The sequence below is a fragment of the Xiphophorus couchianus genome, chromosome 13, assembly GCF_001444195.1.
Source record: "Xiphophorus couchianus chromosome 13, X_couchianus-1.0, whole genome shotgun sequence".
Lineage (NCBI taxonomy): Eukaryota > Metazoa > Chordata > Actinopteri > Cyprinodontiformes > Poeciliidae > Xiphophorus > Xiphophorus couchianus.
This window is the reverse complement of record NC_040240.1, coordinates 22132147-22155253: the sequence shown is the minus strand read 5'-3', so window position 1 is coordinate 22155253 and position 23107 is coordinate 22132147. Positions and strand designations below refer to the sequence as shown.

The 23107-nt window shown below is 37.4% G+C and overlaps 1 protein-coding gene across 2 annotated transcripts; it reads left to right on the top strand.

Moving 5' to 3' along the window:
* The first annotated feature begins 4691 nt into the window (after positions 1 to 4691).
* On the top strand, positions 4692 to 22955 carry eno2 (enolase 2). 2 transcript variants are annotated; one of them, XM_028036162.1, is made up of 13 exons: positions 4692 to 4793; positions 13413 to 13498; positions 13769 to 13864; positions 14154 to 14212; positions 15091 to 15160; positions 16234 to 16367; positions 16479 to 16570; positions 16668 to 16798; positions 16889 to 17086; positions 17177 to 17378; positions 19663 to 19771; positions 20018 to 20076; positions 21935 to 22955. In XM_028036162.1, the coding sequence occupies exons 2-13, from the start codon at positions 13414 to 13416 to the stop codon at positions 22002 to 22004; spliced, it is 1305 nt and encodes a 434-aa protein (XP_027891963.1). In that variant the 5' UTR covers positions 4692 to 4793; position 13413; the 3' UTR covers positions 22005 to 22955. The 2 variants fall into 2 exon arrangements, with proteins under 2 accessions (XP_027891963.1, XP_027891964.1); XM_028036163.1 differs by lacking the exon at positions 4692 to 4793 and adding an exon at positions 4822 to 5649.
* The last annotated feature ends 152 nt before the right edge of the window (positions 22956 to 23107 follow it).

Genomic DNA, 23107 nt, shown 5'->3' with positions numbered 1-23107 from the left:
GGCAAGGTCTATTCAGGGATCCTGGAGAGGAGGGTCCGTCGGATAGTCAAACTTCGGATTCGGGAAGAGCAGTGTGGTTTTCGTCCTGTCGTGGAACACTGGACCAGCTCTACACCCTCAGCAGGATACTGGAAGGAGCATGGGAGTTTGCCCAACCAGTCTACATGTGTTTTGTGAACTTGGAGAAGGCGTTTGACAGTGTCCCTCGTGGAGCCTTGTGGGAGGTTCTCCGGGAGTATGGGGTACCGGGCCCTTTGATATGGGGTGTCAGGTCCCTGTATGACCGGTGGCAGAGTCTGGTCCGCATTGCCGGCAGTAAGTCGGGTTCGAGTCCGGTGAGAGTTGGACTCCGCCAGGGCTGCCCTTTGTCACCGATTCTGTTCATTACTTTTATGGACAGAATTTCTAGGAGCAGCCAAGGTGTTGAGGGGATCCGATTTGGTGGCCTTGGGATCTCATCTCTGCTTTTTGCAGATGATGTGGTCCTATTGGCTTCATCAGGTTATGATCTGCAGCTCTCGCTGGAGCGGTTCGCAGCCGAGTGTGAAGCGACCGGGATGAGGATCAGTGCCTCCAAATCTGAGGCCATGGTCTTGAGCCGGAAAAGGGTAGAGGTGGGGTGGGGTGTCCTGCCCCAAGTGGAGGAGTTCAAGTATCTCAGGAACTTGTTCATGAATGAGGGAAGAAGGGAGAAGGAGATCGACAGGCGGATTGGTGCAGCTTCTGCTGTGAAATGGGTGAGAAGCTCAGTCATCCGGGAGGGACTCGGAGTAGAGCCGCTGCTCCTTCACATCAAGAGGAGCCAGTTGAGGTGGCTCGGGCATCTGGTCAGAATGCCTCCTGGACACCTCCCTGGTGAGGTGTTCCGCGCATGTCCCACCGGGAGGAGGTCCTGGGGAAGACTCAGGACACGCTGGAGGGACTATATCTCTCGGCTGGCCTGGGAACGCCTTGGGATTCCCCCGGAAGAGCTGGAACAAGTGGCTGGGGAGAGGGTAGTCTGGGCCTCCCTTCTGAAGCTGCTACCGCCACAACCCAACCCCGGATAAAGCAGAAGAAAATGGATGGATGGATGGATGGACAGTTATTGTGACTTAACAGGAGGGTAACTGAACCAGGAGGGAAGCATAGATATCTTTCTCCATAGTCTCAGTCTCAGTCTCCATTTCTTACTGAAATTAATCTAAAAACATTCAAAGGCTATATGGAACATGATTAAAATCAATTCAAGTCAATTTCAATTCAAAAACTGTTAATTTATCTCAACGGTCCATTAAATGTTTTAACTCAAATCAACCATAGTTACAAAGAGTCATAGTGAATGTCTGTGGGCAAGAAGGACATCCAGTAGCAGTCAGTTTTGCAATGAATATGAAAAGGACTCTGACTGAAGACTGTCACAGTATGAATCTCATGACTGAAACAGCTCAATTTCCAGGCAGCAGAAATAATATTCCAGAGTAGCATTTCCTTGATGACACCATCAATTGTTGGCAAGCACTCCCGATCCAAATCCCTTGCTTTTGCCACTCCTCTTTAGATCTCTGTCTGCCTGTGTGGTTAGAAAGCCAGGCAGTGAGATGTTGGGGTTTGGAATAAGAGATATGGGATATCTTACCCATTATGATCAATGGATGAGATAGTTTGAATTTCCTCCGCTCTGCCCTTTGGTTCTGCTCTGCATCCATGAAGCTTCATTTTCAACTCCTCTGTGCAATGGAGTCATAATTCAGGTATTATTTGGGATTTTGAAATAATTGGTTGCTCTTAGGTGTAAAAACAATAATAATTGCCACAGTTACGCATCATAACAACTATGCAACAGTAAAAGAGTAAAATAGAAAAGTTCTGCAGTTGCACCATACCCCAGTATAAATGCACAAAATAGGGATTAGAGTTTCATTCAAAGTGCTCCTGTTTACTTTTTTGAGTTTGCATACAGAATAAGCAGTGATTTAAAAGTTTCATTTAATCTTATGTTAACTTTTGTTTTCCTTTAGAATTTAATGATCAACTTCAAAGTCTAGTTTCAGTTGTATGACATTCCAATGTCCACTGGAATGGATGCATCAAAAATAAAAATTATTCCAAACAATTGGGAATTTTTGTAAAAAGAATGATTAGACAATATTGATTTTTTCTTGTAGTCAGGCTCTTAAGGTCTTTGTCTAAATATTTCAAAAGAACCAAATAATCTGAAAGACAAAAAGAGGAGAATCTGAGGTATTTAAAGAAGGCGCCTGTCCATACACGAATGACCTGAGACATAGATATATGTGAAAACCACAAACAGGATTGGAGATGATTAATTTTTTAAAAACAAAACAATCAACCATGAATAAAAAAATCTTACAGATTAGAAAATAGTCATTATGTGCGAAATATTGTCAAAGTAACCTAATTCTTTTTGTGTTCAGTGATTTGAGTATTTGTGTTGGTTGACCTGGCTGTCAGTTTGTGCTGTAGGTGGAGGGGAACCTTGCTGAGAGGAAGGCCAGTCAACCTTTGGTGTAACGCAACAGAAAATGAGATAATTACAATGCAAGTCACTTGTTTATTACCCTCACCCTGGAAGGCCTTTGTCCTCATATCTTCACAAGGTTTTCATTGTGCTCTTTTGATCTCTAGTAATTCTATCTTTTTTTAACTTCGCTGCTTCTTCCTACTTTATCTTATTTTCTCTCACTGTTTCTATTTATTTTTCCCCAAATGTCTGTGTGTGTGTGTGTCTGTCAGCTGCTTGGCTGTGGCTAACCAGGGGATGGATGTCAAGGACACAGTGCTGCTTGTCTCCCTTAGATAATCCCATTAAACTCAGGAATTTAATTACAGATTATCTCACACTCTTGCACACTCACACGCATGTATGCCTACACATAAGAACTTACCACCATTGGCACACTTGCATTGTCACAAAAATACACAGGTGAACAAAAAGGCATACAGTCAGGAGATAAACCCATCTACACACACCAAGAACACACTGGTTTCACCATTTTGCCCTGTCAATGTGTATCAGTATCACCCTGCAGTCAGCATTAACAACTTCACCGGTCTGTTTTTAGAACAACAAGGACACATTAGCTGTAGCAAACAAATTATTTTTAATTTCTGTACTTTAAATTAAAGTTACTGCTGTAAATGTAAAGACATTTTTACAAAATAACCAAACAATTGTTGCAATTGTGACATGAGCTGCAAATATGGCAATAAGTACACTTAATTTCCACCTATGATCTCACAGGAATTAAACATAATCAGGCCAATTCATTAGGTAGACTTGTAAAACTGCTTGTTGCAATAAAAGCATCTCAATGTTTTTAGATGTGGTGGAGATACTTTACTGAATTTCAAAATAAGGAGTTAGGACAATTTGAAAGAGTTTTAACATGATATGTTTGCTTCTGTCAGATGATCTGGTCTGAATATTCTTCTACGTTATTAGAGGACAGTCCTAAAAAGAGAATATATCCAGTGACTTATGTACAAAAATGATTTATTGAAGTCAAATGTCGAAGGACCTAAGCCTAACCCATGAGCTTGGACAGCTGCTAGATCTCAGTCCAATAGGAGATTCTCCTCAGTGATCTGATCAGATCTAAATCTGTAGCCACTGTGCATTGGCAATATGAGTTAAAATCTCTGAGGAATCTCTGTCACATGTTGTTGAATCTATCCCACATGAAATAGTTCAGAGAACAACAGAACAACCTAGATGTCAGTAAAGTGTTTTTAATAAAGTGAAGAGTGAGTGAAAGTGAAATGTGCATTCATACTATTTAAGAGCCAGCTGCACTTTTTGATATTTTCTATGTTAAACATGTTAATGAAACCCAGACAGATGTGAATACTGATACAGTTGATTTTCACAAGATAACAAAATGAACTAAATGAAGAAACAAAGTTTTTGTCCAACAGTGACAATAACTGAGACTTCACTGTATGAAGCAAAATATTTCTTCAAGATGACCAAACTAAGACTTCTGGATGGCTTAATAAAACCATACAGTGATGTAAATAACTGTGTTTATTATTTTATTCGAGAAGAGGAAGACGTATACTGTATATTCACTCTTAAAATCACAATGATAAAAAATTTGCATATATACATATTGTTTCTCCCATATTTTTGAGCTCTCACACTGTGACCACCTGGATGAAAAATGTGCTAATTTTATAAATAAAGGGTCACAGCTGCACCTCCACCAACACAAGGAGGGGAGATGTTGTTTTTTTTAATGATTTTGGAGTTAATGCAGCAACACGGAAAAATCAACCTTTACTCTGACCTTCACCTGAAGGCAAACCTTCCCTTCCTTTCACAATAGGAAGTAAACTTTCTCTAATTCCTTCTCAGGGAAGCAGAAACATTTTCATATAGAGGATCATCATGTCTAAGCATGGTGGAGAAGATGGATTATATAACCGCATGTATACAGACTGAACCCCACTACAGCAGTAGAGAAAGACACTGAGACACTGGGAGACAAGAAGCTGTCCACCCATCATCTATTTTTACCACCACTGTTGGACATCCAGCCTCTGTACCCTGTCCTTATCCCTTCATCCAAACCCTTGGTCCATCTTCTCCTTTTTTAATTAACACTCATCTTCTTCCCTCCATCTCCCTTCTGAGTCATCTCCCCTCCCCTCCTCCGTCACACATCTCACCCCCTCCTCCTCCCCTCCTGTTTTCCTCCTCTCCCTCTCTCATCGCTCAGCCTCTCCAGTATTTTCTCCATTGCCGTGCAAGGCAGAACACACACACACACTCACACACTCACGGGTGGCAGGTAAAGGCAGGATTTTCGCTGTTTTTCTTATCCTCTTCTCTATTGGGTTTTGTCATTCTCCATTGCTATTTATTCCTTTTTAGTTTTCATGTGGGCTTCATGCTGCGTAAAGCAGACATAATTAAAAAAATGCATGCGTGTGTGTGTTGTGAGATATTTGAGGTGTCACTGTGTGTGTTGCAGCTTCATGCATGTTTGGAAAATGGCTGTCAAGTGAATTTTGTGGGTGCAGAGAGAGACATGAGAGCGTACATGTGTGCGCCTCCTTGTACGTGCACAGTGTGTGGCTGTGTGTCAGTTTGAGCTCTCAGTATGCTTGAATGTGTCTGATAGGAGAGAAAGGATGAAGAAAACAATACGTGTGTGTGTGTGCATTTTTGCGTTACTATGCATTTTGCTGTCAAGTGTGTGTTCAGATGTTCTCTTTTCATGTAAGCTGCACAGAAAGGGGTGTATGTGTGTGTTTATGTGACATGCAGTTTCTTGGTGTTAATGTGTGTCCTTGTAGTTGAAGAGGGATGATTTGTTTATGAGTGTTGTGGCAGTAGAAATATAGTGTGTGAGGGCTGCATTCATGTGTGTATGTGTGTGTTAGAAGGTGGCAATGTAGCTTACAGGAAGACTGACCTGAATATCCTCTGACTTTTTGGAAAATGGCTGGTGTTTGCTCATGTGATTCTTGCCTGCAGTGTGTGTGCATGAGATGGGATCCTGCAGTCAATAATGCCCAGGTCTCTGGTTTCTAATTGTGTTTGAAGATGGGGCAGGAATACATGAGAATATAGGCATCTCTGAGTCTCAGGGAAATATGCTTGGTTGTACTGAAACACTTCCTATAGATCATCAATACATTCAGGTAAAGTGACTTGATTAATAAGTTTATAACAACATGCCTGATTTTTAGAAAAGGTAGCTAAGCCCATGAAGACAAATTAACATTATAATGTGAGTTTGCAATATTTATATTTTGTTAAAGTAAAAAAAAAAATAGACATATGCACTAAATGCTGGAGAAACATTATGTAGTGGGACCATGTATTGATAAATTTTGCTCTTGAGCAGAAAATCTTGAAGGAAAATGTCAATACATTAATTAAAATTAAGGTTTTTTGAGTGACCTAGTCAAAGCTCAGTAAATTTTCTGTGGATTCAATACTTTTAAGATCCTCCTATGTGGCTGAAAGAAGAAAAAAAGCTTGTTGCTACTCATCACAAACACTTGAATCTTTTTCACACTGGGTTAAGGTTTTTTTTATAACTTTATATAAATCTTAATTTTACTAATATTGTCTTTGATGTTCAATTTAAAAAGCAGAATAAGAGGAAATCTGGTAACTTTACCAGTAAAGTATGTAGATATGGACTTTAGCAATATGTTTGAGAATATACAAACCATTTTGAAAATGTTTAGCTAACACACACTGATTTGGATGACATCTGGAAAGCCTTAGCTCTACAATAGCTAACCCTAATAAACATCTGGTTCTTCAATCATGAAAATTGTAGATTTTTATCATGTTTCTCTGGTTCTTCTATGTAATTTCCACATGACTACAGTTTACTGATATGATTTGGGCATTCCCTCTTCTCTATCCACAGCTAAATGGTAGCTGGTTGCAGAGATGCACCATCTGTTTTTTTTATTTCAACAAATTAGTCCTTAGTGATATAAATTTGTTAGATGAAAACAAGCATCACTGGCATCGTTTTTGAGAAATTTATATTTTTACCTTCTGCTGATGACTGAACTGTTTTGTAAAAGCAGGTAGAGCTCTGTTCATAGTTATTGAGACACCTGGAAAACACAGTCTGTGTAAAACCCCTTCATTAAATTCTAATAATGAACAGAAAAAATATTCTACATTTAGATTTTATCAAATAGAAATCATATAAGAAAATAGAACATATGATTAATGTTAATTTACTCAGCTAGGACAATAATCATGTTAAAAGTAGTTTAACTGAATCATTAGTGACATTCTGGTGACCATGATTAGTCTTAAAATGATGAATACAGATGATTATTTTCCTTAGTCAGTGTTCTTGTTTATCTTCATTTGTGACAGTCAGAGCAAGAAATAGTACTAATTATAGTATTAGTAGTATAAATAAAACCCCTTACATCTATTTATGTCAATATATACATGTAGTTGTGTGTTTGGGAATGATGAAGGACAAAATGGAGAGGAAGAGGAAATGAGGCAGAGTGAGGCAGAAATGGAAGGATCACAAGAAGAGGAAAGACATGGATAAATAATTAAACGACCATATATGGCTGGAGAAGAGTGGAGAGATGGAGGAATGTAGAGAGGGAGACGAGAAGAAAATGGGCAACAGAACTGTGGCATATGGCGCATGAACATGCACACACATGCACCTCCCTCCCTCTCTCCTTCCTGCTGGCCATTCCCATTTCCAGGGAAACTCTTCCTTTCGTTTTGACAAATATGCAAAGCCATGTTTGAGTGCTCATTTCCTGCTGATTTTTTTGAATCCCCTGCATCCAAATTTTGATTTTAGCTCTCTTATTTCACACATGCTCCTTGTCTTGACAAGTACAATATTGATCAATTACTATTTTGAATTGAAAAGCTACATGTTCTGCATTTTTTTCTGGAAGAAACCACAAAATATAAAACATTTAAGTAAGAAGTGATTTAATAAAATGTAAGCAAATCAAGAATTCAACACAGCTTTGCTTTGGTTTTATTTGATCAAATGGTCTTCATGCATTCCCCACTTGTGTTTTATTGCATTACTCTTTATTAAATTGTTCCAGTTAATATTAACCAACTGTTAGTCTGAATATCCTATAAGACTTGAATAAACTGAATAGCTGTGGGGCTAACATGTCTGAACCATATTGGCCTTTTTAAATAAATAGCAAAATACCCAATAATTTTCTTTGCTGGCTTTTAACAATGCTGCGCAATATTGTATATTGTAAAGTGAAACAAAAAAATGTTTGGAAAAACAACTATTAGAAATGAGTCAAAAGATAAACCCTCTTATGATACAGATTTGGTCAAATCTAACAAATGATGATTATTTAATTAATACCCTAGTGCACATTCATCATTTCAACAATCAGTTGCTCATGTCAGCTGAATGCACACACAGTACTGAGCCTGGTTTGGCTAGAGGTTGTTTAATGTTAATAAAATGGAGTTCTTCCTTTCCACAGTCGCCAATTGCTTATTCGGAGGTAACGAGCAATTGCATCAAAGTTGATGATTTGATGCAATTGGCTGGGCTTTGTTAGATGTACTTTTATGTATCAACATTATATGAGCAACCTAATTTGACTGTATTGTTATACAGTTCAGATTGGATTGGACTGCAAGATTGGATCTTAGTCTTATGTCAAAATCTGATTTCATCCAAATTTAGACTTAAATTGTTATAAATTTGGATGTCTTGCTTTACAAAATGATTCAGGTTGCATTTGCTGTCAATTGGCTCAATATAAATGAAATAAACTGCGCAGAAGCCAGTTGTTTCTGGATATTAGAGGACGTTTTCATGAATGCTTTCTGTATATGACCAATAAAAAGTCATCATTTAAGAGGTTAAATGGGTTTTGTTCCTGAGTTGTATTAATTAATTTTAAGACAAACAAGTACAAAATTAACTAAAGAGAAAGTAATGGCAAGGGTTAAGAAACAAATCTATCAATCGTGTTCTTTATGACTGGCATACAATTTTATATTCTAATGTTAATAATAAGGATTACAATATTTGTTGCTTAGTTTGTTGTGCCTAAAGTAATATGCAGTGAAATAAAAAAAATCACATTATTACTGTAAATAATTTAATGCTGGAAGACCAGTAAAAGTCTTGTTAACAGATATTACCTTGGACTTTTGAGTTCTTTCATTTTAATTGCTGTTAAACTCTAATATTTGGGTAATATGTTCGATTTTTAGGTTTAATGGCAATGAAAATATAGGTAAGAAAAGGTTAACCTGGTGTCTTGTTTACAGTGACAAAAGTAATATAACTCCACTATATTTACAAGATTACATCCTCCCTACATTACTTTACAGATGATCCAGTCTTTTAACCATCTTTGGGGTTCACAAAAAATGGTCCAAAAATGAAGAAATCTTATTTGTGGCATTTGTGTGCTGAAAAATGCCTTGGTGACATCAGAGGTGACTGTACAGACTGGACTGAGATTTTAGTAAAAGCAACAGAGACTAAAATAATCAATTGTTAAAAGATGGTCAAAGCGTGAAAAACACCATATGAAAAACCAAGATTTTAAATTGTGAAGGAGCCCAGGCTACAGCAGCAGAATACCAATCTTGTGAGCTAAGAAGAAACTGAGGCTTAAGCAATTGCCAGACTGTTACAGATCAAAAGAAGATCTTAAATCTTGATTTTAACAGTGAAATTCAGGTGGTGGGGTCAGAGTTTGGTGTGAACTAGCTGTGTCTTTGATGTTAATTGAATTATAATTACATTGTTCTTTCTATTCTTGTACTTTATTCTAGTAGTATTATTTTAACCACATCTACAATATCTTTGCCTCCTTTATTTAGTCTTCCTTGCAGATAGATATTGTTGCTATTCCTATCCTCCCCTTACTTATTTGAACTAATCACTCTATCCCTGCTTCACCTACTTGTGTTGGCCTATAAGGAGTTTTTTCTCCATCCGATCAGTGCTGGTATCTTTTCTGCTGAGCGCTGCAGTCCCTGTTAGGTGTGGTTTGATGAGTTCGTGAGTGTCCTCCCTCCCTCTCTGCTGCTGCTGTAGAGCTTACGTAACACACAGCAACGTGTACAAACAGCAAAGAGTGAGAAACACAAGGGGGATGTGGAAAAAAAGGAGAAAGAAAGAAGGATGGAAAAAAGATGAGATTGATTAGGCAATAACCTCATTGAGAATGGTGACAGATTAGGAGGAGAGAACATGTGTTCATGTATATTAGATGGTGCAAATTGCAGCAGGATGCCAGTGATGTTAATGCATGCATGACTGACTCAGTGACAATGGAATTATGCTTTCTTCAGAGCGTAAAGTTTAAACTTCATTGAGATGCATGTTGTACTTGAATTGCATGCAGAAGAAGAGGTAATAAATGTAAATAAACAAGATTAAAACACACTTATGAGCAGTTTTTGCATAATTTAGATATATGAAAACTGTTCAGCTGAGTTTTTGGTTTTCTTGGTGTTTATCACCACCGAGGCAATATAAACAATCACATTAAATAGAGTTTAATATTATCAGGAAGGTTTTGCTTGAATTTAGGCTGATGAAGGAAAATAACAAAGTGCTTTGACACATATATTCTAGATTTGGCTCATGCAAAAATGTACAAGTTAGAAAAAACGCTTTAACATTTTTCAGGTGATCCAAAAGGTATTCTAAAAATTGCCTATTTGATCATAAAAATACAAATATATTAAGTCATAAAAGATTAAAGAAAACTAAAGAATGATTCCGTATTGCCACATTAAGATATTAATAATGTGAACCAAGTTAGAGTTTATTTTGAGCATATATTTGTGCTATTTAAAGAGTAAAGGTTGGGAATTTGCTTTTATTTGTCAGTTATTGCAAACCATTACATTGTGTCCAGGTTTCTGTCATTTGAGCCAAACTTGTTTTGATGAAAGGAAATTAGCTAGTAAGTCCAGGAAAAACCCAAGCCAGCAATGACCTTAGGAAAATGGACACTTTTAGGGTAAACTTAAATATTTAGTTGACCACATGGAAAGTGTCAGGAATATTTTATGGTCAAATATTTAATTGTTTGGCCAAAATGAGAAGAAGTATGTTTAAAGCGCCCAAGGTGAATATTTTAAACTTAACAGGAATGTACCAGATGTTAAGCATGATTTACGAGCGGAAAGAAGAATTTTACTAAGTTTTTTAACTTCACATAAGATCAAAATTGAAACCTAAAGAATTGGGTTTTCCTACAGGAAAACAATCCTAAAAACGTATAAAAATGAAGCAGACTAACACGTCTCTGAAATGCTCTGCTTAAAAACTAGGTCTGTGCATTTCTTCAATCCAGTCAAAGAAAACACTCTAAAAGGTCGCTAGAAGGCTAAAATTAATATTATATCCAGGATTATGATGTGTATTTAAACCCTTCGCTATAATTGTGTATTTATTTAAGGTGTTTTGAGCAAAAAATATGAAACCTTTGGTCCGTCAGGCCATTGACAGGGTTGGTGTTGGATGTAAATCTGAATGTAAATCTTTTCATTTACATTCAGGGTTTTTGTCACAAAACTTACTTGTACTGGATATGAAGCAAGTGGTTTTATTTTCTGAAACATATTTACAGATCATGGTATCAAAAACATTTAGCTATTTTTGTTGCAGCAACAAAACCTCTGAAGTCGTATGCTACAACACAAATGTCCCACCTTTGTTTTTCTAGAGAAATTTCTAAATCTTCAGTGTAAAAGAATCACAAAAAGCAATCTAATTTCCTTCCAATGCATGTTCCCACTAGCGTTGACCAGACACAGTCTGATAAAAACTAAAAGAGCTTTTTTGCCTAAACTTTGATTTAAGATCTTAATTGGCAAAATACAAAGTGCTACTCTTACAGATATATTGTGAAGCAGTGAGGACAGAAAAGGAGTGGACCTTGTTTCTGATTCTCCATCTTTCTGTCAGTGCAATTGAAAAATACAGCCTCGGTGCCAGGCTTCTGCAAGCTACCAGCCAAATTTAGCTCACAGATCGATAAAGTATTCATACAGCAAAGAGGGACAAGAGCAGCATAAAAGGACTTTCTTGACATACTGCCGCAGTTACAGTTCTACGTGTTTGGAATATCAATGGGCAAACACCCACGGAGGAAAGCACAGATAATCAAAGTGAAATGGCATTGAAGGTACAGGTTCCATTACTGTAGCAGGTTTTTGCAGGTTAATAATTTCATGGCAGTACAAAAAATAAAATTAAAAAGCATCATCAAAGAGAATTAATGCATTTTTAATCCTGATATGTAAGGTACTTCAGTCTGTCACAAAGAAGCTGCTCCTTTCATGTTGTACTTTAAAGTGAATGCTAGAATTGGATGTAAAGTGACAAGAGGTGATTCTGGATGAAAGCAGAGAAAGAAAAGCCCAGCTGGGAAGTCAATCTAACTTCTTCAATTTTCTCAAGTGTTCTTTCTCATCTCTCATATCAGAAAAAACTGTTATGTTCGATTTGTCTCAGAAGTTAGAGCTATGATCTAGTAATGCTGTCACATCCCAGAAGAGGAAGGCCAGACTAACTCCTAACAGAGCCAAAAGGGAAATATTTCTCTTCATTTTAACGGTAGAGCATGCGCACAAGCAGATTGTACAATTTTGCTTGCACTGTTTCTGCAACTTGCGCTAGTTTGTGCAATCCAAAACAGTCATCTTGGAAAGTTGGAAAGTTGTTCAGAGACAACTTTCTGTCACTGTCCTGTCACTCCAAGAAAGCTACATTAGCCAGCTAACATCAAGTTTTGTTGTTTGATTTCTTTTTCTCTTTCTTGTTTTTTAAACTATGTTCTCTTCTGAAAAATGTTTACGGCAAAATCTTTTTCATTTACTATGCTGAGCTTTGTTGTCATGTTGCTAAAAATAAACCTTCTCTGCAGCAAACACAGAACTGGCTAAGTGCATTAAAGATCTAAAAGGAGAAAAGTCTTGGATAAAATGTGTATAAACAGCAGAAGTAGATGAATGGTGTATTGTATTGCACTGCTTTGTAAGTCTTGCATGAAGATTTTGCTGGATTTTTGAGAAAGATGTGCGTTGATGCTGTGACCTATTTAGGTGAAAGCTCTAGTGGCTGAGCTGTTTTTCCAAGGGTGAAGACTGGTACCACACAATGCATCTAGAATGCATTTGTGCTGCAAGAGTTTCCGAGATCTCTCTCCTGGGATGCAAAAAGCTGAAGAAGTAAACAGGTTCAGCGGAAACATAAAGATACTGTGAATACAGCACAAAAGTGAATATGCATAAGGTTGAATTTTATACAAAGCTTTTCTTCTTGCTTTATGGTTTAGAAAGCAGCATTGTCTCAGTTCAGTTTCATCCTGTGAATCTGGGTATACCGCGTCCTGTGTTTCTTCAAATTATGCAGACCATTATAAAGATAACGTATCACTGAAAACAATTTAAGTGGTGGTAAAATCCTAAATCCTTTAATGATGTATATTTTTTAACTGCAGTTACTGTTAAGTGTATTATTGATTCAATGTAGGGCATTGTTATATTGAATTCTCACAAAGACATTCAGTTAATTTGCTTTTAAATAAAAAACTGCAAGCTATAAATTCATATGGTCGTAATCTGTTACATTTCCTAAACAAACACACAAAACAAATCCATTGACCTATTACAGAAACAAAGTATTAAATAAATAAATACGTAAATAATTTTACTCAAACTTCAAAATATAGCATGACAAAGAAGATCAGTCTTTCTTGGTTTGTCACACTAATGTTTTAGTATCTGATCTGCCTCATGCATGTGGTCTAAAGACCACAACAAGTTTCTTTTACAGCTGCAGTTTTTACTTGTTTGCATTCAGTTGAAATAATTTTTGCTGCCTTGATTTACAGTCCATTTATGATTGATAATGCCAGTCAGTCTCTTTGACCCTCAGGATGTCGATCGTCAGCATTGTTGCCAGGGAGATCCTGGACTCCAGGGGAAACCCCACTGTGGAAGTGGATCTTCGCACAGAAAAAGGTTCTTTGACTTGGAGAAACAAAATGAAAACATGTATTTATGATTTAGCTGCCAACAGCATAATCAATTTAACTATGACATAGCGACTAAGATAAAATATCAATAAATGCTTGAAACTGAAGTTTGGGAAAAGATGCAAGGACATTCTCAAGATTACGGGTAGAGGAGAGGCTGAACCGAATATGTATTTTCTGTCCAATATGCCTATTGATTCGAACACTTTCCATGACATTTAATAATTTTAAACCCGTTTTTTCATCTGTTTCTCAGGTCTATTTAGGGCTGCAGTGCCCAGTGGGGCTTCCACAGGGATCTACGAGGCTCTGGAGCTCCGAGATGGCGATAAAAGCCGTTTTAAGGGAAAAGGTAAGAAGACAAATCAGCTGGGCACCTATGTTCCATTACTATCAACAAAAACTCAGTGCTGCATAAAGTAATTCAACATTCAGATTTTAAAAAATCTTAAAGCTTCTGCAGAGAAAGCTTGAAACCCTTTTTTTGTTATTCTATTAATTTGGAATGTAGATTAGGGATAAAAGTAATAGCAAAAAAGTGACAAAAATATTTATAACATTTAAGTTTGCAACCTTGTGTCTAATATGTGTTGGAACTTATTATTTTGTAAAACTCTCTTTTTCTTCATTTTGCACTTTAGGTGTTTTGAAGGCAGTTGGACACATTAATGATTCTCTGGCGCCAGCCCTCATAGCCTCTGTAAGTCATCAAAACATTTTTATACTCATTAGCAATGATATTCATTCACAGCAAACTTAAAGCTCTCAAGGTTCAAATGTAGAAACACATGAACCAATGTGAAGGCAATTAACACATTTCTTAGAAATTATGGATATGCCAGAGAGTTTTTGAAAATGTAATATTTCCCCCATTGAAGAACATTTAAGCTTTTGAGGAGGTAATGATTGAAAATGTATGGGTCTTACATAATTAGAGCTGTAAAAAGTTTTCTGCCTTGGAGACATCTGGATGAACTGACTGAAGAGAGTAAGAATGGGAGAACAGTAACACTAAAGAATGGCAACAGTGCTGCAAAAATGAAGACAATGATATCATGAGAGTTAGAGGAATTGTGATATCAGGACATTTTTGATACCAGAAGCAATGCAAAATGGATAATTTCCTTCATATAAAAACTTGTTCTATTTCCCAATTTTTACAAACTTTCATGCTTTTAACCTGTTTCATTGCTAATTCAAGTAAATTTGACGCAGTTCATTTACATAGCATTAACTGAAAACAATAATACTACTCCGAATTTTTTGCCAAAATACAAACATGTTAAATTCATGCCCATTTCCATGCACTCCAGTTCAATAATATCGGAATTATTTCTAATTTAAAAAAACAGCACAAACAAGTCAAAAGTTTAACAATTCAGCCATGTTAAGAATAAAAATAGTTATTAAAGAAAGTTAATAAATAGGTGATTTCTGACATAGTAAGTCGGTGTAAATAAGTTCTGAATTACCTAAAAAAAAAGTCAAACTAATTTAAGCATTAACTGTTAAAGTCTTTTCAAAACCTATAACTTTATGATGCAGTTTTGTTTACCAAGTTTCCTTTGCTGTCTGCAGGGCATCAGTGTGGTGGAGCAGGAGCAGTTGGACAACACGATGATTGAAATGGATGGCACAGAAAACAAATGTGAGTCAAAACACGACAGAATGACTTATACCACACCATCAGCCTGTACCAGCCAGCTGGAACTCTCTCGTGTTCAGCAGCTCGCACATATTTTAAAAACTGTTTGCACCAAAGGCTCATTTGTCACAGCGTCCTTTGCAGAGCAATAAGCTGCATAAATACAGACGGTAATAAGACAGAGCAAATAGATTGCTTTGGCTCGGAGAACACCAACTCACATGTTTGATTAATAAATTCACTCCGAATTTATTTCATCTTCCTAACAGAACAAGTAATCATTTCTGGAAGCACAGCCAACAGCCATGAAAATGGGTTGTAGGAAGAAATTAATATTAGTAGGTACAATAAACCTGACAAAATTAATCAGTAGGGAATAATTGGCAGAGAATGACAAAGAAGGATTCAGCTTATTTAGGTTCTATGATAGCAATAATAAAGCTAACTTTACTGGATAAATAATTATATTTCTGATTACTTTGCCTTTATTGTACCCTAAGTTACAAAAATGTAAGCAAAAATATTTATACTTTTTAGACTATAAATTCAAGCACCATTGTCTTGTTAGTAAGTTACGATTCATAGAAATAACAAATAGACATAAACTTTTAGTTTGTCAACTTTAAACCAAATCAATTTTATTCAGAGAAAATTCACGTTTAAATCCCATCCCTTGTTTTGTCGACTTCTACACAACAGTTGTAGATAAATAATAAAAGACGCATAATAACAAATTAAAATCAATTCTCTCATTAGTAGTTGACATAACCGTTAGCAGCTGTTAATCTAAACTCACATCCTGAATACTAAATATTCCATTTGTGCCATTAAAAAAAAACAAAACCTTTTGTGCTTTCCCTCCCAAAAAAATATATCTGCTCCAATGTGAAAAACAACATAAAAGCCTAAAAATACAAATGAGAAAAGTTCTTATGCATATGCCTGAAATATCTGATAATATATTAAAAGTAAAAAGAAAATGGAAATTTAACATTGTTATTCTTTCAAAAATAAAGTTTTGCAAGACAGTTTGATACTTACTCCTGTCTTTTCCAATCATCTGGCTTGTCAAACAGCTAAGTTTGGAGCCAATGCCATTTTGGGAGTATCCCTCGCCATCTGTAAAGCCGGTGCAGCAGAGAAGGACGTCCCTTTGTACCGCCACATAGCTGACTTAGCTGGAAACACCGAACTTGTGCTGCCGGTTCCTGTAGGTCTCAATCACATTATAAAGTGTCTACAACAGTCGGATGAAAATATTTTAACGTAAAGCGTTCATTTAGCTGGATTTTCAAAGAAATTTTATCCTTTGTCCTTCCAGGCCTTTAATGTGATAAATGGAGGATCTCATGCAGGAAACAAACTTGCCATGCAGGAGTTCATGGTTCTGCCTGTTGGGGCCGAGTCTTTCAAGTAAGAAAGGCGCTTTGCTTTTTGTCATCCATTTTGGTTTACATTTGTTGTCTGTCAGCATGTTTTCATCTTCCTGTTCCCGTGGTTTGGTTTTCAGAGAGGCCCTGAGGATAGGATCCGAGCTCTACCACACACTGAAGGGCGTGATTCATGAGAAATATGGTCAAGATGCTATTAATGTTGGAGATGAAGGAGGATTTGCTCCAAACATCTTGGAGAACAGTGAAGGTGAGGATGGAAATGTAGTTGAAAATAAGGCCATTCTGCTTTTAAGCATTAATGTCTTGACCTTTTTATATTGTCTCATTCGGTTCTCAGCCCTGGACTTGCTGCAGACTGCCATCGAGAAAGCAGGCTTCACCGATAAGGTCGTAGTCGGGATGGATGTGGCCGCCTCCGAGTTTTACCGTGAGGGGAAGTACGATCTGGACTTCAAATCCCCTCCGGATTCATCCCGACACATCAGCGGAGAAGAGCTGGCTGACATCTACCAAAGCTTTGTCAATAATTACCCAGGTGCAGCACTTTCTGTTTGATAAATAATAAAATACAAAATCCTTTTTGCTTTCCTTACAGACTAAATCATCTCTCCCTGTTTCCTCCCAGTGGTCTCCATCGAGGATCCATTTGACCAGGACGACTGGGAGGCCTGGTCCCGTCTGACAGCCCAGGTGGGGATTCAGGTTGTTGGAGACGACTTGACAGTGACCAACCCAAAAAGGATAGAGAAAGCTGCAGAGGAGCGAGCCTGCAACTGCCTGCTGCTCAAAGTCAACCAGATCGGCTCCGTCACTGAAGCTATACAGGCGTACGTCTGCTTTTTAAAACTTATTTAACCGTTTCCTTGTTGTTTTTCTTTGGAGAGTTGTGAAATATCTCTTCATATTGTAACTTTTTCTTCAATTTGTAGAAAAGTAACAGAATCTATAAATATTTACTATATTTCATTCGTAAGATCTTTGTGTTTTATATTGTGGCATTTAAAAGGAGGCAAAAAAGCAAAGACTTGACCAACAATATGTAACAGATGGAGCCAACAATGAAAACATGTGAGCTTATCTAGTGAGGTAATGTTGGAGATTTATGGGATTCAGGTGAGCTTAATCAGTGGGATTGGCAACAGCTGTTCCAAGTTAGAGCTGAACAAGACACAGAAGGATCTACAAACCAAAAGGAAAAAAGTCTAATACAAACAAACAAGAACAAGCCAACATGCACAGACAGAAGAACCTAAAAACGAAAATACACACATGAATTAACTGATAAGGCCAATAAAACCATGTTGTGTAGGAAAACTAAAACCCAAACACCCAAAGATCATGACACTCTGTTTTATGTGCAGAATGAAAACAGATGTTTCTTAGCCATTGATTTATTGAATGCTTGCAGGTTTGCTGCACTTGTCATAGCTGCTGCAATGAAATAAACAAGTTTAATTGATGGGTAATTAGCAAGCTTTTGCTGAACTGCAGTCATCTGAATCAGGTGAAGAAAAGGAGAGAAACATCAAAAACATGCAGGACTATGGATCTGGGTTGGAAAACACTAAATTACGACATGGTTATCTATGTATTTGTTCTTTTTAGTTCGTGTAAGGCTACAAGGACTCAATAATTAGCCAATATTTAGTAATGTACTAGACAGATTTAGACTAATTTATGGGTCTGTTGGTAATAATGTAAAAAGCCCAGCATAAATATACATTTTATTGCTGCAGAATAATCGTAAATATAACAAACATCCCAAAAAGCTGCCTTTTAATTTGAGTACTTTTATGCAGTGTTTATGCAAATAGACTGGAGACATTCAACCTGAACTCACTCTTCTGTGAAATGAAAAGGAACAAACAGAAGCACCTTATAGAGGCTCTGACCTTGTTGAGTCATAAAGGTTTCTGTGTCGTCTTATCAATCAGTCCTGCAAACAAACTCAGTTAGTCAGGTTGTTGTCAGCAGTGCCAATCTTGAGATAATAATGAGAAATCAGAAACACAAACTTAATCAAACCAATTGTTTTCTGTTCATTTAAATTATTCCTCAAGGTGGGATTGTTGTTTTCTTGTTTCTTTTTTAGCCGCCTTCACACAGTAGTATGCACTCTTCCTCTGACTGTGTGTGTCATTAATTTGAGACCTGACATAATGTCACTCAGCCTTATGAAATTATCAATCATTGAGTCCAGCAGCAGGAGAGAAGAGGGTGTGAGGAAGATTAAGTGACAACCAGAACCAATGACACTATTAGTGATGTATTGGCTCCATCTCCTAAAAAATCACCCTGCATCATTAATCTGATATATTTAATAGCTCAGCTGGCTGAGTGGAAATCCCGAGAAGCCTGGAGCTTCAGAGGACATCTTAATTTTTATGTTGTTAACTTGTCAGATGACCTGCGGCTACAAATGAATCATAATGTGATTAATGCACTCACCCAATTAAGAGGGTAATATATGCAATACTGCAGTTATGCAGGGAGAGAAAAGAATAAATTTTGTGTGCTGAAGACTATGAATTTCTCTCTATTGTACATGAAGACAATGAAATATCTCAACAGTGAAACAACAACTGCACCAAAGTCAGGGGTCATGTAAATAATATATTTGTATAAAGTGCAAACCTTTACATTTAGTTAAGAGATTTTCATATTCAGTACATGAATAACACAGAAGACTGGATTTAGCCCTTTTTGATGTAAGAGTTGTTTTGTTTGCTTTTAGAAAAGGAAATACAAGTCAACAGATATTTAATTCCTTTATATTTAGAAAGTTAAGAAAGTTTCACTGTAGTTTTTAGCACCTATTCTGTAGAATTTATATGGAGAGTAATATATATATATGTTAAGAGTGTTTAAGTTATTCTCAGCTCTCTTTTTTATTTTGTAGAAATTCATGCTTCTTTTTAAGATTGAAAAACAGAACAATGTTTCTTTTTTTAATCAAAATGTCCCTAGTTTCAACATTACCTACATGCTACTTTCAGAGTAAATGCCGTGCTGCAAGGCGCAACAGCACAACCTGCACAAATGTTGAGATGCCACAGTATTTATTCCCATGAAAATTAGGTTATGATGTAAACTATTGGCTCTTTCTTTCAGATGCAAGCTGGCTCAGGCCAATGGCTGGGGAGTGATGGTCAGCCATCGCTCAGGGGAGACAGAGGACACCTTTATTGCCGACCTGGTGGTGGGACTCTGTACTGGACAGGTAATTACTTCACTGCTCTTACGAAGTATTTGTGTAATCTGAAAAAGTAACATATTGTTAAGCTAACTCACAGCAGAGTAACAAATCGATAGGTTTGTGCTGTGACTTGATAAACTGCAGCTTTTTCAATCTGTGCATTTAAGTCTCCGTCTCTGACTCACCAAAGGTTAATTTGGTCTTATCCAACTTCATTTACATCTTTTTTTGGTTTGTCCATAACTTACTGAACTTCGTTCTCTATTGCAGATTAAGACTGGCGCCCCCTGCAGATCTGAGCGACTTGCTAAATACAACCAGCTCATGAGGTCAGTAGGTTGCAGAGACTCAACTCTACCATTCACACATCTTAGGTGTCTCATAAGGCTTTATAGATGATAATTTGAGCTATTATCATTTACTGTCAATGTTCTTTGACAGTGAGACCGGACTTAGTGTCACACAATAATTGTTTTCCAATTCTTGGAAAAAGCCACATTTTTTGTGTCTTGATTGGGAAACAAAATGTAATAAATTTTTTCTTTGCAAAAGGCAAACCTCACGGGCGTGCCGTGGTGGCGTAGCGGTTAGCGCAACCCGTATTTGGAGGCCTTGAGTCCTCGACGCGGCAGTCGCGGGTTCGACTCCCGGACCCGACAATATTTGCCGCATGTCTTCCCCCCTCTCGTTCCCCGTTTCCTGTCAGCCTACTATCATGTAAGGGACACTAGAGCCCACAAAAGACCCCCTGAAGGGGTAAAAAAAAAAAAAAGGCAAACCTCACCCACAGAGATATAATACACCCATCTCGAATAATTCTAGATGGGTGAGAAAATAGACTAATCTTATGGAAAGTTGAAATATGCAGAGCTAACGTATTTCAACACATTTTTCAGTTTTTATTCTGTTATGCCTAAACTTTCTTCAGTATTGGTGCAGTTCTATGTCACCTTTCAACCTAAATCAAATCAGGCACAGCAGCAGCTCTGCAGAGCCACTTCTCCATAGGTGCCTGCTCTATTTTAGTACTTAGAGTCAGAGCTAATTGACGTGACAGTCGACGGCATCGCTGGTGTCACCCCATGCGTCCGAACCAGTCAGCGGCTGGAAGGAGCAGGGAGAGTAGGAGGAGGAGGGATCGGCTCAGCGATTTAATCCCATTGGGTTGCTGTGGAAGCACATGGGAGAGGTGGAGGCTGGAAAGACTTAGAGTGGCATTAGCCAGGTAGAAACGCTAATCTGTGCAGTTGAGCAAGAAAACGCTGGCGAAAAGTTTGACTTGTCTAACTCAAACTCATGTCAATATCATGAAACTTTTAAAAATTAATATTTACTCCGAATAAATGCAAAAACAAGAGAACATGTCATTTAGGCAATCAAGATGTGCCTTGATCATCCAGGAAATTACAACAAATAAATATAAAGTTACCTAAACGAGACAACTTTCACAGTAAGAGCAATTACTAAATGGGAGTTGTGGGACTAGAAACGTGACAGATAACCCTGGGCTGGTAAGAAGAAGGAATAAACAATAAAACTTTCAACTTTGCAGGCCACAAGATCTCCATAGCAACTAGCAGCACTTTTTACATGCTTATAGGTTGGTTGTAAGATATTCCAATAAAAAGCATTTTTTGTCTTACCATCAAAAAATACAAACACTTGCTTGCAGTTTTTCAAGCGTTAACAAGAGATGGAACTATGTGACTTATGCCCGGTGTATGGTGGATAATTTTTTTTTCTTGTTTGGCATCTTGAACTTTAAATTATAAGGATATTCTCAACTACAACTGAAAGCCCAGAACTTTGAAAGACTGCAGAAGCTTGTTGTGACTTTTCTTAACTAAGGTGCATCTTTTTTTTTATTCTCCTGTCACTCTGTTTGGATTACCTCTCCTGACCTATTCTGTTGATGGATTGTTAGGTGAGAGGTAGTGCCTGCTGACTGTGACTTAAAATTCAGAAGGTTTTTGAAAAGGGTCATTTTTCAGACACCAAAAAACATTAACTTATTGCCAAAAATCGGCTTGGTGGGTTTTGTAAGCACTGTGGCTGATTTTAGAAGCAGCAGAGACCCAAATGGAAGCACAAAAACATGCAAAATATGAATTTTGCATAAAAGATCCCTTTCATTCGTCAAAATAGGAAACAAAAGTAACACAAAGACTTGTGTCTCTGTTTTTTCAGGATCGAGGAGGAGCTGGGCGACCAGGCTCGCTTCGCCGGCCATAACTTCAGGAACCCAAGCGTCCTGTGAAACTAGCTGACAGACGAGAATGACTCACACACTCAACGCACGCAAAATGCCCACGCAAACTGACACAAACGACTAACAAGGAATGAGCCATGTACAAAGAACGATCACTCAAATTCAGGAAAAATACAATCGCAAAAGAGCTAAGCAAAAGAAATGAATCAATTATGCACTAGACTTAAAAGAATGGAGGTGATGCTGTATGCAGACACACATACACACACGCACACAGTTGCAAGACCTGAAAATGCACATGCAGGGGAACACTCTAAAAAAAACCCCTAGAATCTATAAGCCAGACATGCACTGTTATTGTAGGAATAGTTCATGTACACCCAGGAGGCAGGCCTGCAATGATAACGATTATTGTTGTAAAAAAACAGAGGTAAGTAGAAATTCTGTAGAATAATATAGTCTGAAGCACGCAACTGAAAGAGATGAAAAAGTCAAACTTTTAAGACCAAACGAGGATGATGCAGATGTAGGAACTGAGTGAAAGCAACAATAAAACAATAAAGAGCACTCTAACACCAAAACACACACACACACACACACCCCTTCAGCTGTGTCTCTCTCTCACCTGGACACTCAAGAACCTGCACTCTTCCTAGCTCTATCCTCCTCCCTTTCTCTCTCTATATATTTTACTCTCCTTCTTCTCGTTGTGTCTGTGTCTCAGTTTTAACTGTTCTGGTTTTCTTCTCAACCTTGTGTGAATCTGATTATTTGTCCTTCATGCTTGAAGTCCTGCTTCTGTCCTGAAAGAAAAAAAGAAAATCCTTAAAACTCAAGAACCTTTGACCCTTTTGGTTCCCCCGTCCCTTGTATGTCCATAGAATAGCTGTGTCAACAAAAGATGAAAGAGCAATGAAAATAAAAATATGAAAACAATAAAGGAACACTTGTCAATTAAAATAATGTGAAAATATGTGAAATAAAGATTATGTTCTAAGATTTCAATCAAAGTTTCTACTCTGTGTTTGCACTTATCTGAATCTTTCTCCCTAAGTTGACACCTACTGCATGTACTATGATTACATATTACAGATTTGACTTGAAAATATCGTTTGAGAACTATAGAAAGATATACATTGAAGGCTACAAAT